At 37.0% G+C, this 16,610-nt stretch overlaps 1 protein-coding gene across 1 annotated transcript in view; it reads left to right on the forward strand.

Annotated features, from left to right (window-relative positions):
* ANTXR2 (ANTXR cell adhesion molecule 2) overlaps window positions 1–16,610 on the forward strand; it is a 167,640-nt gene that overhangs the window by 88,380 nt on the left and 62,650 nt on the right. Inside the window, exons 13-16 of the mRNA XM_065914254.1 lie at window positions 4,419–4,463; window positions 5,382–5,474; window positions 10,503–10,670; window positions 10,956–11,036. Coding sequence (XP_065770326.1) covers window positions 4,419–4,463; window positions 5,382–5,474; window positions 10,503–10,670; window positions 10,956–11,036 — 387 coding nt within the window. The remainder of the gene's footprint in view (window positions 1–4,418; window positions 4,464–5,381; window positions 5,475–10,502; window positions 10,671–10,955; window positions 11,037–16,610) is intronic.

Raw genomic sequence — 16,610 nt, forward strand, 5'->3', positions numbered from 1 at the left:
GAATGAAGGATGAGTTAGAGATAGAGAAGCAAGCTGCATGTGTAATTTAGCTACAAGTAAAGCATGTAGGGGCTTCCCAAGTGGCTCTGGTGGTAAAGGACCTGCCTGCCAATGCAGGAGACATAATGAGACACCGGTTCGATCCCTGTATCAGGAAGATCCTCTGGAGGAGGGCATGGCAATCCACTACAGTATGCTTGCTTGGGGAATCCCATGGACAGAGGAGCCTGGCAGGCAGCCATTCATAGGGTTGCAAAGAGTTGGACATGACTAAAGCGACTTTGCACACACACACGCAAAGCATGTAGACATTAATGCCAAAATAAAGCTATGGTAATTATAGATCAATCCTAGTTTTCAATATGTTATTAATTAAAATGCATGGAATGAAGGTGAGGACTGCCAGGGGTGCATCTGTTTTTTCTGAGTACCATGCCTTTAATTAATGGCTTGGCCACACTTAAAATGCTATTTATCAGTTCTAGAATCCACACTTTGAGATGTTGTACAAATGAATACATGCCAAAGAAGCTGACCAAGATCACCCAGTATCTCAGATTGTTACATGAAAAATGATTGTGAGGTTTAGCTCTCAGATGATATATGGTTAGTATTCAAAAACAGGAAACCCTCTCTTATGGAATTAAAAATAGTTGTCTGTGTGTGTGTATACATTTCACACTGTAGGATCAGGACTAAAAAGTGGAAACTATGAAGAGGGAGGCTTTGGCTTCATTTAGGGGAAAATTTTTCAAATGATGTGGGTTCCTTGCCAGTGGAATGAATTGCTTAGTGAAGTAGTGAATTTCTCTTTATTGCAGGAATTCAGACATAGTTGGATGACAACTAGGTGGGGATTTTTCAGAATAATGAAGTTCTGGTTGGATGCATTGGGGAAGTTGAAAAATATTATACTAGATATTTTTAAGGTCCAAAGACTCTCAAGTTCATGATTTTAGGTAGTGATAATGGGAATGGATGTGAGAGTTGGATTATAAAGAAAGCTGAGTACTGAAGAATTAATACTTTTGAACTGTGGTGCTGGAGAAGACTCTTGAGAGTTCCTTGGACTGCAAGGAGATCCAACCAGTCCATCCTAAAGGAAATCAGTCCTGCGTATTTATTGGAAGGACTGATGCTGAAGCTGAAGCTCCAGTACTTTGGCCACTTGATGCAAAGAACTGACTCATTGGAAAAGACCCTGATGCTGGGAAAGATTGAAGGCAGGAGGAGAAGAGGACGACAGAGGATGAGATGGTTGGATGGCATCACCGACTCAATGGACATGAGTTTGAGTAGGCTGTGAGAGTTGGTGATGGACAGGGAAGCCTGGCGTGCTGCAGTCCATGATGTTGCAAAGAGTTGGACACGACTGAGTGACTGAACTGAACTGAATGGGAATGGAATGTAAAGAACCCTTCCTTCTTCCTGTCATATTCCTCTCCTCTTGCCCTCCCTCCTTCCTTTCCCCTCGCTTCCTTCCTTTTCCTCCCTCCTTCCTTCCTCCTCTCCTCTCTCCTTCCCTCCCTCCCTTTCCTCCTTCCTTCCTTCCTTTCTTCCCTTCTTCCTTCCTCCTTCTCTCTTCCATCTTCTTTTCTTTTCCTGCCTTACTCCTTTTTCTCTTTTTCTAAATTTCTTTCTTCTCTTCTTTTCTGCTAGACACCTTGCTAAGTTCTGGGAATATAATCAGGAACAAAGCAGGCATAAAATTCATCCTCACAGAAATTATGGTGTTTTGTAGTAGGATAAAATTATCAGTTGTGATCAATGCTAGGGGAGAACAAACAGGCATCCATGCATATTAAGGAAATCTGAACTACTTTGAGAAGATTGGGGAATTCATGGTGGGGAAAGGAGAGGAAAAGATAGGAATGTAGGGTGAAAGAGACAGATGCATACATTACATACACACTGTAGAGACTGGAATATTACAAAAAGTCTGTTGGCCATGGTAAATGATTTGGTGAAGTCATTCAGAGGTGAGAATAAATGATAGATTATGAGAAAATTTTAAGGCTGCAATTTTAAAGAAAATGGTTTACTTGAAAGAAATAGGGAAGACAGGAAGAAGAATTGGCTTTTAAATGAAGGTAATTAGTTAGGTTTTGACTCTGTTGAATGTGAAATATTGACTGATCTGCTTTTCACTTATTTTGGACATGCACGTTGATAATGACCTGCGTGCTTCTTTTTTTCGATTTGCCACACTTTTATTCATTTATTTTCTAGATTAGTGTTATTTTATTTTTTAATTTTATTATTGAAATATAAGTGCTTGACAATGTTGTGCTAGTTTCTTCTGTACAACAAAGCGAATCCGCTGCTTGTACACATACACCTCCTTTCTCTTGAGCTTCCCGTCCACCCTCCACTCCCATCCCACCTCCCTAGGTCATCACAGAGCAATGAGCTTAGCTCCCTGTGCGATTTCCCACTAGCTGTCTATTTTCCGCATGCTGGTTATATACGCCAGTGCCACTCTCTCAGTTCATCCCACTCTCTCCTTTCCCCTCACCTTGTCCACATATCCACTCTCTACATTTGCATCACCATTCCTGCCCTGCAAATAAGTGGAGTGCTTCCTTTTTATAAAGGAAATGCACCTATAGCATGATAACCTTTGTCTTTTTTACTCCAGTATTATTTTAAATCTTTATTCTCTTGGCATTTATTTCTGGGCTGAATCTCAAAATTCACAGATTTCTATCCTTCATTATTACCAAAAAGAACTGGAAATTTATGTTTATTGATAAAGTGAACTTGGATAACAAAAGGGTTAAGTAAAAATAACAGCATTTCTTGTAGCCTTCAAATGCTATGATGAATTAGTTTGAGATTCAATCAGATTAAATTATTGTCCGGTTATATCCATGTGATTGTGGCTACTGCCTGTTTTTTTTTCTTCCTGAGATTTAGATCTAAACCAAAATTAGAATGATGAAAGTAATATACATAAAAAAGATTATGAGTCAGTTCTCTAAATATTTTTTAAAAACCTTTCATTATGGAAAATTTCAAACATATGCAAAGAGAAAGAGTAAAATAATGAATCCTCCATGTCTTCTTCACACACCTTCAATGATTCTCAATTATGGCTAATCTTATTTCATCTGTAACCCTATTCACTTCCCACCTCTAATTATTTTGGTGAAAATATCAGAATTATATCATTAACCTGGAAGTGATTTGGTATATATCTTTAAAATATAAGCAGTCTGTAAAAAACATATTCAGGGATAGTTAGGGAGTTTGAGATGGACCATGTACGCATTGCTATATTTAAATTGGATAACCAACAAGGACTTACTGTAAGCACATGGAACTGTCCTCAATGTTATGTGGCAGCTTGGATGGGAGAAGAGTTTGGGGGAAAATGGATACCTGTATATGCATGATTGAGTCCCTTCACTGTTCGCCTGAAACTATTATAACATTGTTTGTTAACTGGCTATACCCCTATACAAAATAAAAAGTTTAAAAAACAAATGAAAACATATTCATGAAAATAGGAAGATACCGGTACACTAAAAGAATTCTTTGATGACATTCATTTTCAAAGCTACTCTTTTAAAATTAAGCATCTCATAACAGAATTGAAACATTTGACCTTAAATGAAGTGAAGCAGTTATAGTTTCAAAGTTTTCCTTCTTAGTACACAGACTCGGATGTGCACCCTAATTATCAGAAGCCATTGGCACTTGGTCAGTCATTTTCTATCAGGATGGTATGAAAGTCCCGATACCCCAATACCAGTGAAGATCACTTAAATCAGATTTCAGTTTATATTCCTCTCACATGAAGAATTAATCATATCAGACTTGATGATATAATCTACTGAGTAATGATTCACAGGAAAGGAATCTTAGCTTAAAGGTTGATTTGTTTCTAGATAAAAAAAGGTGGGGAAAGACAGTATGTTCATTTCCCTTATCTCATCCAAAGCAAGCTGATTTTTATATATGTCAATTTGAAAAGAATCAGTGAGTCACAGCAGGAAGAGTTTGCTAGTAAATACCCTCTCCATTTGAGGGAACAAGCTGTAATTTAGTGAAAAATGTTTGCATTTTAACATTAGAAGAAACACCTAGTACAAGGTATTTGACAGTTTTGTTATTTGACTGAAAAATGTAGCTATAATGTATCTACATCATAAAGATAAAGTGAGTGAATGTGTTGGTTGGTTAGCTAGTTAGTTAAAAAAAAACTACTAGTAGTTGCTAGTTAGTCAAAAGCTAACTAAAAGAACCTAGTTTAAAAGGGCGATAGGTGCATAAGTATTGAGAAGCTAAGTTGATCAGGGACATCTTTGGCACCACCACAGTATTTTACTAATCTAATTATTTTTGTACATTCTTATTGTCTCCTCTCGATGTCACTGAAGTTCCTACATTTAATTTTTTTTTTTTTTTTGGTACAGGTTATCAAGGATCCTCCTCCACCACCACCTTCTGCACCAAAAGAGGTAAATGAGTGCTTAATAAGTGATGTGGGTGGTTTTTTTTTTTTTTTTTGTATTTTTTTAGATATTATGCCCAGATCTAATCAATTACGTTGTTGTTAGGTAACTCTGATATACTGACTTTTGAGTTTATGAAAGTTACTTGTTATTTTTCAAAGCTTGTGGTTTCTTTTACTTGTTAGAAGATGGGACCTTCATACATTGATAAACATAGACTGGCCGTCAAGAGCAATAGTACATAGAGATTTAATTTACTTTTATACCAATATATGAATAATATGCTGTTACTGACCTTATTTACAAACAGTTGGAAGATCCAAGCTTGCAGTTTAAAGATATTATTACTTTCTTCAAAATTATTATTACTTTTATATTACTGCTATATGCTGTATTACTATATTATTAATATAGTTTATATTAAATATTATATTACTAGTATATAGCATATACTAGTAATATTATGTTAGCAAGAAACATGGCATTGTGCATTTTCAAAGCTTCTCAACTGCTTTTTAATACCAATTTTGCAGCGTTCAAATTTACACATATGTTGAGACTTTAAATGATCATTCAAATATGGTCCTAATTGTAATGTTTTATCTTTTTACATATGAAATGATGAATAAATCTGGAAAAAACAAATGAGGTTCATAGTTAAGGAGCAACTTCTGGTAGCCTAGCAAAATAAGGTAGATTCCATGAATTGTGGAATGAAAGGAGCCCTTATATTCTGTAGAACTTCACTTGAAATTTATACATGTAAGCAGAAGTATATACACATGTGCTATGTGTAATTTTTACTATATTTCTTCCATACCAGTGGTATTATTCAGAAAAATATCTAAATGTGAGCCAGTTATGACTTAAGTAACATTTTAAGAAATTAATTAAACACATTTTTAAAAACTTGTATCTGCATAGGAGGAAGAAGAACCTCTGCCTACCAAGAAATGGCCAACCGTGGATGCTTCCTATTATGGTGGTCGAGGTGTTGGAGGAATTAAAAGAATGGAGGTTGGTATATCTTAAAAAAATAGAAGCTGCTAATCGGGAATATATATTTTTAGAACTATTAAGCCATGGAAACTACCTTTCACAGCTCAATTTCCTAATACCATCCAGTATTTCTTAACATGTGGTATTTTTTTGGGCAGTTTTTTTCCATGGAATAATTCTAGCCATTTCAAAACTGTGCAAGAACTGACTTCATTAGCCAATGGACTGCATTGATAAGACGCATGAATTCTAAAGGGCAAAACAAAATTAGGGACTTTCCTCACTGTTTTGGAAAAAATGATGACAGAGAACATCAGCTTTGAAGAAGCCAACTACTTAAAGTTGCAACAATGCTTGTCTTTGAAAAGAGTCAGTAGTTAAGTACTGTTTGGGGAGAAAAAAATGTTAAAATATTCAGGAGAGTGGATATGACCTTATCACAAATGTAGAGGAAGTACCTTTAAGGCTTTTAAAAAATAGGTTTTAGTTGCCACTTATGAATAATCATAATTAATATTAAATGTCATTTATAGAATGTATTAAATTTTTAGACTGGCAAAAAGTGTGGATTAAAATAGAACTTAAATATTATATCTTAACCATCAAATGAGGTCTTCTCATCACCACAGACATATTTTTCAATGTGATGGAATAATTAATAATAAGCAAGCCCTGTCAGCACTGACCCCTTAACAGTGGCAGAGATAAGCCAGCCTCCCACTCAAGGGAGCAGTTGGAGGGATTTTGTCATTGATATCATGACTTTATTATTAAACACAGATCCTGGCAAAGCGTGTATATAAGAAGATGTATGCAGGGGGGAAACGGTTAGACAGGAATTGGCACAACGTGTTAGTAGTTTTCTTTGAATGGAGTGATTTTCAGTTTGTGTTATGCATTTCCCTGCTTGTTCATGACCTATTTGTCGGTGAGCATGTACTCATTTATATCAGAATAAGAAGCCTAACTCCACTTTGAAATCCACACATATAAAATACCACGTGACAGTGGGGATCAAATACATTGCATGTGTGCCCCGTTGCTCAGTCGTGTTCAGCTCTTTGCGACCCAGTGGGCTGTAGCCCGCCAGGCAGGCAGCTCTGTCTATGGGATTCTCCGGGCTAGAGTACTGAAGTCGGTAGCCACTCCCTTCTCCAGGGGATCTTCTCAACCCAGTGATGAAATCCAGGTCTCCCGCATTGCAGGTGGTCCTCATCTGAGCCACCTGGTACACGAGGAATTGTGGCAGATTTTTGTTACTCCAATATTCTAGTATTCCAGAGATTAGGAGTCTCTTTCTACAGAAAAGAAAAGCATATGCATGAGCTCCTGAATGGGTTCCAAGTTAAAAGGCATATTATTGGAATATGGTCAGGAAAGCCATGAGGCCATGAATGTCCTTGAGTAACTCACATTTCAAGTTTTAAGAGTTATTGACTCTTTTATTTAAAATTTAGTTGAATTGAAATTTATTTATTTGTGTTTTAGTTTTGACTTAATTGATATGAAATTACATTGCCCTTCCTTTTTAGCTGAAGAAAATTTCTGAGAAGGACTCATTTACTATTAATAAAGCAGAGTCCATTTTAGTCACAGATAATTTTTCTAAAGTTTTTTCTTTCATGTGGACCATTTTTAAAGTCTTTATTAAATTTGTTCAATTTGTTTTACATTTTGGTTTTTTGAAACAATATTGTTTGTTTCTATTTTACATTTTGGTTTTTTTGACTGTGAGGCATGTGGGATCTTACCTTCCCGAACCAGGAATCAAATCCGCTCCCCCTGCATTGGAAGGCAAAGTCTTAACCAGTGAACCACCGGGGAAGTTCCCTAACCATGGATAATTTTGGCTATATTTTATGGACTAGTCCATCAGTGAGGTGGAACTAAGGATGGGACGATGGGAAAAATGAGCAAGTAAATATGGGCATCACAAAGGGGAAACACAGTATGTAAAAATACACAATAAAAATATACTGAGAATTAAGCACCATTAGACTTTTTAAAGCATGAATTTATTTAAACTTGGAGAGGAAAAATAGAAAACATACCTTGTTTTAAAATCATGCCTATTCAAATCTGGAAAGTATTTTCCTTAAAAAATAAATACCTTAAAGGGAAAGTAAATGGAATTATAGAAATCATGGTACATCTGAATTAAAAAAATAAGTCCTTGTAACTAAATGTTATTTTAAGCCAGTATAGGAATTTTAGTAGAAAGTCTTTCTTCCTTCTCCTTTACATTAAATATTTAAACACTGTGGTAATGGCAATTTGCAGAAAGCTGGAGCTGAACTGATGTTAATAACAGCTGTTAGCACAACTGATCCACGGTACCTGATGACTTCACATGTGTGTTTCTGGCAGTTCAGCAGGAAACTGTTTTTGTTTCTTTTCTCAGTTCTGAAATTGCTCCTTTATGATACAACCTCTGAATATGCTCAGAAATTATGGAATTTCATTGTTTATCATGAAAACCAAGTAGAATTGGAAACATCTAGCTATCAAACTTGCACTTTTTTTTTAAATAGTCAAAAGTCAGATATATCAATTTTGTCAAGGCTGCCTTTATTAACCTGTTCTTGTTATTCTTTTATCCTTTTTGGCTATCTCAATGTGGTCAAACTAAAATATTAAAATTTATGCATATAAGTGTGTATATATAAGAGTTTAAGGAAAACTCTATATAGTGTTTCCTAGCTTTAGAATTTGAAGCTGAATGAGAATTGATTGTGCTGTTGTTTGTGGTGATGGTGATAATGATGAAACAGCTATGATGAGCTAAGAATAATGGATTTTTGTAATGCACTTATTTTAGACCTCAGCAACTATAATTGGGGCTTCCCTGGTGGCTCAGAGGTAAAGAATCTGCCTGCCAGTGCAGGAGACATGGGTTCAATCCCTGGCTCGGGAAGACTCCCAGGAGAAGGAAACAGCAACCCACTCCAGTATTCTTGCCTGGAAAATCCCATGGACAGAGGAGCTTGGCAGGCTACAATCCATGGGTCGCAAAAGAATTGGATGCACTTTAGTGACTAAACAATAGCAACACCAACTATATATTGGGTTGGCCAAAACGTTCATTCAGTTTTTTCCATAAGGTGTTGTAAAATGGACTTTTCCACCAACCTAGTGTCATACATTTAGTTGTTTAATAGTTGAGTCCTTAGAAATGCCATGTTGGGTGAGAACTCAAGTTCAACTATTTTCGTGTTCTTTATCTGAGAATGGTGCCAGTGTTACTTAGAGGAAGGATACAATTACCATTACCTCTGTGATATCAACTGTGAATGCTGCACTAGTTAAAATTTCTAAGTTAAAATTCTATAACTTCTGAATGGTCCTAAATTTTACCTACTTATACTTCTACTCCAAATTACTTCTCTATGTTATGATACTATTTGACTATGTATCTTTTTTTTCCCCCCCTTGGAATAGAGACTTTATAACTGCAGGAGATGGGTCCTGGTTTTAGAATTTTTTAGTTCAATTTAGATATATCTAAAGATTTTTAAAGTTTTAATTAATCTAGGTGAAGACACTGATTTGAAAGAGAAGGTCATTTCTCTGGAAAGAAAGCCAACTATCTAGCTCTAAAGGTTTAATGGTGTTTAAAACAATTTTAACAACCTCATAAAGAACATTCTAGTACCACTGATCACACTGAAAGATGCAGATACATTTTAATGACTCAACAGGGTCCACTTGAAATTGAAAACCTATTCTAAAATTGTAGTTAAAAAAAAGTAAAAACATCTAAGTAAGCCTTATCAAAAAGCTATGAATAGATCATTCTATGAACAGTAATCATCTGTATTCCTGTCCACTAATTCAGGTCATTAAAATGCTTTTAAAAAGCTTATTAATCATTTTTTCTTTGTAGAAATTACTTAACACTGGTGACTCACTGCATGCTCAGGACAGGCCTTCCTGTTTCTTTTTAGAACTTCACTTATCTTTGTCTTCTTTGGTAACATCCTTGCTTTTTAGACTTCTCTGCTGCTCTTGGATGAACAAAACCTTCCTCCAGGGGCTGCATCCTCTTCACATGTCCACACTTGAAAAAAATTTGGCTCAGATTTAGCCAATTTTCATAGAAAAATAAAGAAAACATCATTTGACCTTGCAGTTTTTTTGCAGTGTCCAGGGTTTTCAGAGAAAGGAATTCCCCCAAATTTGTGGAAATCTCTGATGTCTCTGAATTCTTCTCTTCAGAGTCTTTTCAGATTTGTCTTTCTTAATGAAAAATGTATATATATGTCAAATAACCATATGCATGTGAGCAGAGGAACTAAAGACTGAGAGCTGCTTTACAAAGTGAAGATAAAACACATATAATTATTTTTACTTCCAAAGGCAAAAGTTTAATCATGCTTTTGTCCTTAGTCAAACTTGATGGAAACTTTGGAAGGAAAAATTAACTCCTTTTATAAAATATATTTGTAAAATTGGAACCTAGTTGAAACATCTTGTCCACTTCAGACTAACATGTTCAAATTCCTGTCTTGCTACTTACTGTGTGGCTTTGGGCTCATCACTTAAGCTTTCTATATCTTTGTTTCCTCCATGGGAAGCAAAAAACACAGTATCTACCTCATAGCATTTTTTGTATGGATTAAATGCAGCTTGGCACATGACAATTATTCAATAAATGCTAATTATCATCATGATTACCATCTATTTCAACCATTGTCATCAGTATATAGGGGTGTGTGTTTAGCTAGAAGGAGAACATACCTAGAGAATAGAATTACACATTTCCCTTGTAAAATACAAATTAACTCCTTATTTGAAACAATGGAGAAATGGTTGTATCAAGTTTAATTGATGCCAAATTTTTATAAAGGGTCTTTATTTCTAGGATCTTGATATTAAATACATAAGGAGTAGTGAAAAACCTGTTAAATCTCAGAAGAAGAGGAATTTGGAGTTAGGTTACCTACTCATCTTTTGACTCTGAGGTGATGAGCCAAGAACCAACTGAACAAGAGTCTGTTCTCCTGGGCCAGTGTATGTCTGATAGCAATATTTCCCTTTGTTTTAAAGGTTCGCTGGGGTGATAAAGGATCTACAGAAGAAGGTGCAAGGCTAGAGAAAGCCAAAAATGCTGTGGTAACCCTCCCTGAAGAACCAGAGGAGCCCGTCAGACCCAGACCACCTCGATCCAAACCCACACACCAGCCTCCCCAGACCAAGTGGTACACGCCAATTAAGGTGACTGTCCAAACTTTGTGGGATTTAACTGCAATTCCTAAAGTGTAATCCTTTTAGTCTCCCTGAAGGAGGACCAAGGTATATCAAACAGCAGACATTCAAGTGACCTTCTAACTGAGTCATTTCTCGGTAACAAGAAACTCCGTTTTTGTTATTTATGCATTTAACTAATGAAAGAAATGAGAGTAGAGGAAAAGACTTTATCTTCTTCATTTTAGCTCATTTATCTAGCAAGCAGAGGTTGAGTACATTTCCCAGATATTTACAGCTCATGTTTCCCTTTAGGGTCGGCTGGATGCTCTCTGGGCTTTGTTGCGGAGGCAGTATGACCGAGTTTCCTTGATGCGACCTCAGGAAGGAGATGAGGTTTGTACCTGGGATCTGTTGGGGAAAAGCTAGGTTATTCTTTTAAGGATGAAATAATTGATGAGATTAATATTTTCAGTGCCAAGCTTTATTTACTGTTATATGATTCTAGTGTGGTGTTTAAACTATCAAAACATCTAAATCTTAAGATTCTACTTCTGTGAGATGGAGATAATTTTAAAAACATCTGAGTTCAACCATTTAGAAAACCAATTTGAGAAAATATTCCTGGAATATTCCCAACAGATCATTTACCCTTTGCTGTTACCATAGGTAGAGAGAATTAGGTGGTTTTTGAAGCAGGCTCTTTCATTACCAAACCACTGTGGTTAATACGAAGTTCTTGTATTTAATGAAGTTTGTGCCTCTGTTTAAATTAATGCATAATCTAATAAATGCATAATCTTTTCAAACAGCATATAACAACTCTCTTCTTCAATATGCTAGACTTTCACTTTATAGGTTTTAAAATTGTTTTCATACATCATCTTAGTTTTCTGTCCCCCAAATTAGACATTAATTTTCAACATTTTAAGTGTTGGGTATAGTGGTAGCACTGAAGATGTATTAGCAAAAACAAGAGAGTGGTTCCAACGCTCTTGTCAGCAACCTTCTATATTCCTTTATGATTAAAGGATTCCTTTATGATTCCTCTCATGACTAAAATTTAGTTTTATGGCCTTTTCTCATTTGTACTAATTTTGACTTAATTCACTAACTTATAGATTATAAATATGCACAAGTAATAGCACCTGGTAATATTGAGGGGTACGGATGATGGCTTTTGCCCTTAAGAGATCTAAACTTTGGATACACACAAAAATAAAATTTATTCCAGAACATGATCTAAGCCATATGTAGATAAGCATCAAGGACTCTTGAGTACATGGAGGAAGAGACATTAACTCTTTCTAGAGGAATCTGGGAATGTTTCATCAAAAATAGAGGCCTGCTATCTTTGAAAATGCATAAGGTTTCATCAGGTGGAGCTAGGTGGAATGAATATTTCCACAGATGAAGCATCATGAGCAAAATCTCCGAGGTAGCCAAGAACAGTGATGGTGGCTTAAAAAGTAGTCTGGGGGTTGGGGATTCAAGCCAGAATGATGAATTGGGAATAGAAGAAGTCTTTGAGTTTGGATAAATCGATGCATTTGTGCTTCTGAAAGATGCATTATAATCATTCTTTCATTAATTCAAACAAATACCTATCTAATGTCTAAAATGTACCAAACACTTTGTTAGATACCAAGTAAATCTAACATTCTTCTTATAGTGCTAGAATAGTTTACATGTTGCCCCAGCAGGTTAAAGCATCATTTATTTTTCCATGATTGCAGAATAATGCTTTCATTATTTTGACCAAAATTTCCTTTGTTTTTTTGAGAATTTGCTCGTTCTTCAGTCTGATATAATCCTGGAACCTTTATCCTAACTTTTGAGGTTAAGTTGTTTCAAAACTCAGAATTTTTCAGATTTTAGGAATCTGATACAGTCCATATATCTGTTTATATACTGTGGAAAGTTTCATCTCCTGAGCTCAATGTTGTGACATTCTGCTACAGAAATATTGATTACTACAGGTGGATAATGATAGACCATAAATACTCTCCAGTTAATTCAGGTCAGTTTTTTCTTCCAAATGTATTTTATTGACACAGTTAACACAAAACTTTCAGTTTTTAAAAATTTTGTATTTAAAAAGTATAGACAAAAGATAGTAAACTTTTATTGTTTCCCAGTTTTTTGTTTACTGCTTTTTTCACTCTTCACCTATATGTGTGATTTATGATTTTTAAATTTGTTTTTGTTTAAATGCAGGACTTTAAACTTAGTAAATATCAATTGTTGGTTCAGTTAACTGATTTGCTTTCCCATCAGATATATATTATGATTCTGTGTGTGTCTGACACAGTCTGATTCATAATACCTATTCTTGATGGGTTTGCTGCTTCCAAAATTTTGTCAACTGCAAATTTTTGTCACTTAGTTCAAGTTCAGACCTCAGTGGGGTACTCCATGAGCACCTTCCACACAGATTGACACTCCACACTGTTAATTAAAATGAATATGGTAAAGGTAGAAGCCCACCAATAGTATTAACTCAATTTACCATCTTATTCACAAGGATATTTAATAAATTTTATTAGTTTTCTGTATTTAAGATAGAATGTATATTTATGTATGCCCCCATTCAACCAAATCAGTGATGCAAAATTATTTGGTCCTGGAAATCAAGTAATTTTGACATGATTTTTTTCTTACTTCTAATTCTTGCTATGATCTTTTATAATATTTATTATTTTTATAGACTAGGGTTTGATGTCAGACCTATAGTTTACAGCATATAACTTTTTCCCTTTAGACAGCCTGGGAAATCTTTGCCCTCCCCTCTTTTTATTTCTCATTTCCCCATTTTTCATGTTTCATAAAGATTATTAAGAATATCTGAGTTTCTGTCACCTTTGTATCATCTACCAGGTCCTCTTTATTTGATAGAGTTTATTTTTTAAAAAGATGATATAATATTTTTAAAATTCCAGTACTTTTCTTTTGCTTTAGAATAGCTTTCATTTGACAAACTTAATTTACCTAGTAAGAAATTGAAGACCCAGAGGTAGGAGGAGAATAAGTGATACAGAACATATTTGGCACAGCTAAATTTTTATGTATGATAGTAAGATGGGATGCTTTGCTTTCATAATTATCAATGCAGAAGAAGACCATGGCTCACTGTAACCTGCTATTTATTGTGGCTAGTTAGGTAAGCTCTCAAAAATTAAACTGTCTGAACTCCAAGGTTTTTATCAACGTTGTTTATATAGACATGGTTTATCTCATAGGATTACATGGAGTAGAGGAAAATTTAAATTTAGAAGACGAAGATGTCCAAGTAGCAATGTCCTCTAGTTTTCTGCCTATTCTTTGTTTTGGATTTCCTAGGCAAGCTGGGGCATAATCACTTAGTCAGAAAATTAGTCTTGGAGCTTTTTGGGTTTTTTTGACACTGTTTTTTGACACTAGATAGCTAGATTTACCTATGCCTAGGCTCCACCAGCATAAGGAAGGATAAAATTCTATCTTCAACTTGACTCCCCTGAAACCAATCAGTACTTGATAAAATTAAGTTAAAATACAGATCTCTGACTCCTCGGACAACTCATGAAATATTTCTTAAATATGTGTGTACTATATATATAGTATATATAGGTATATATATGTATCAATATTGATTCCCACTAAAAAGATTTGTCTCTGCATATCAAATAGTTCACTGGAATATATCTTATTAGCTGTTCAAGGCCAGTTCTTTTAAAGAAAAACTTAATCTTATTAACAAACAAACTGGTAAATAAATTTTGCAAATAATTTTGTGATTTTTCTGTGCTTGTAAAGGCTTGAATGTGTTTACTTTTGACTATGCTTCTTGTGACATGTGTGCATAATGGTATAAGAGGGGTGTGTGTGTGTGTGTTTGTGTGTGTTTAAAAGCAATTTGTACATTGCAGAGATTAGGAGGACTTTTGGAAACATTTTCATTTCGTTGGGCATGGATGCAGTTTTGCTGTATATTGTCAAGAAACAAATGAGAACGCTTTCTCATTTCTCAATTTTAAAGAAAGTAATAGTCATGCTCTTTCTTTGGGGGGTAAAAAAAGACAACAACACAACTGCTTGAGAGAGAATAAAACACCATTGTTTTCAGATAGTGGCTGACGGTTCCAAAATAACACCACCTCCACTTAGTCAACAGCGCGGTTTTCCAGCCTGAAAACCCATCTTGTCATGGATTTAGAAATTGTTTACTGCAGAGTCTGCCTCTTGAGAGTCTAGTTTCATAAACACACCCGCGTCCGTGGACCCAAACCCGGAGTCACGCACATTTCCCCGGCAAGGCCGGTCACGCTGAATTCCCAGCCAAATGGCTCTCCTTTCGTGGCCCCGAGGCCGCAGCGGGCTCAGTGGCAGCATCCGCGGCCGCACTGAAGCCCTTGATCAAGTAACTGAAGTTCAGGCCTCGAGTGTCAAAGCGGCGCCAGACGCCTCCTGCTCGGCCCCCGCGCTGCGGCTACCTGTGGGCGCCCCGGCCCCCGCCAGGCGGCGGGCCGGCGGGGCTGCGGGCGGCCCGGGGGCCGGGCTTTGATGGCGGCCGCGGTGCGCGGAGTCATGAATGTTTCAGCGCGCGGGGCGCGGGGCGGGCGGCGCGGCCAGGTGCGAGCTCGCAGGTTGTCGCCGACATCTGCTGGCCGCGGCGGCGGCGGCGGCCTCCCCCGGCCCGCAGCCAGCGGCCGGACTGTCAGCGGAGGTGGTTGAGAGCGGCAGGACCGTTTTGGTCTGCCTCTCGCTGCCTGCAGGCCTGAAACACCAAAGGTAGGAGCAGGGGGTGGACACAGCTGCGCTCCCGAGCTTGCCTTAGGCGCGAATAAAGAGATCTAATGCAGTTTGACTCGGTGGCGGTGGGGAGACGGGGACGGAGAGCCACTTCAGAGGCAACTTAACGCGGCAACATCTGCCGCCGAGTTTCCAGGGAGTGATGGGGGCAGCAGGTACCGATCGAAGGCTCCACATCAACAGCCTCCGTGAAGCCGGGGACTCTTTTGAAGGGCCTCCATCAAACGGGCTGGGGTCTGCAGCAGGCGTGCGTTTGGTTTTCAAAGCGGTGTTTTGTTTTTGCCATAACAAGGTAATTTATAAATGATGCATTAGCAGGCGTTCTCTCTCTCTCTCTCTTTTTCCTTTTTCTATTTGAAAAGAGAGTTAGAGAAGCAGCAAAGCAAAGAAGAAAGCGCAGCCCTGGTTAGGGAGCTGTTCCACAAGCCCAGTCAATCTCCAAGGAGCTTCTTGTCTGTCATCGAGGTTATGTTAACCTTCAGACCGCAGTCCCTCGTTCACCAGTAAGCAGACAGAAATTGAAACAGGGCCTTCACCAGTAAGCAGACAGAAATTGAAACAGGGCCAGAAAAGAATGCTGGGGATAGTAACACCCGTGAAGTATGCCCACTATGTCTTTGTTTTTTAAACTTAGGGCTTTTTATTACATGGAGATGAAAGAGAATAATTAGGTTTTCTTGCCAGATGTGTTTAAATTTTTAGTAAGACAAAATTGAGAAAATTGCACTGACTTTAATTTTCATCTCATTTATACAGGCTGCATGGCGATAGTTGGGTATTAAAAATCAAAAGTAAGAATAACATGTTAATAGGAGCGTTTTTTTCCCTTTTAAGGAAGTTTCCTCCTCTACTACCTAGATTCAGCCAGGAACAAATCTTAAGGATTTGTATAATTCGCTGAGAATATTGCAAAAACTTATAATTGTGCGCCCACAGTATTGGCACAACAGATTTGTAAAAATATTAGTCTGACAAGTAAAGCTCCCGGGTATGGTAAGGTAATAAGGATTCTATGGTAGTATAAACTGTTATGGTTAATAATATTTAGGCAGCCTCACCTGAGGAACTAGTTGGGCCTCCACGAAGATAAAGGAAAGGAGCTGATCCAAAGTGGCCTTTGGAATGAGGGCAGCCAGGGAGCAATGACCTGAGGAGAAATGCTGGCACTTGGGAAAGTTTTCA

Source organism: Muntiacus reevesi, chromosome 22 (assembly GCF_963930625.1).
Source record: "Muntiacus reevesi chromosome 22, mMunRee1.1, whole genome shotgun sequence".
NCBI classification, from domain to species: domain Eukaryota; kingdom Metazoa; phylum Chordata; class Mammalia; order Artiodactyla; family Cervidae; genus Muntiacus; species Muntiacus reevesi.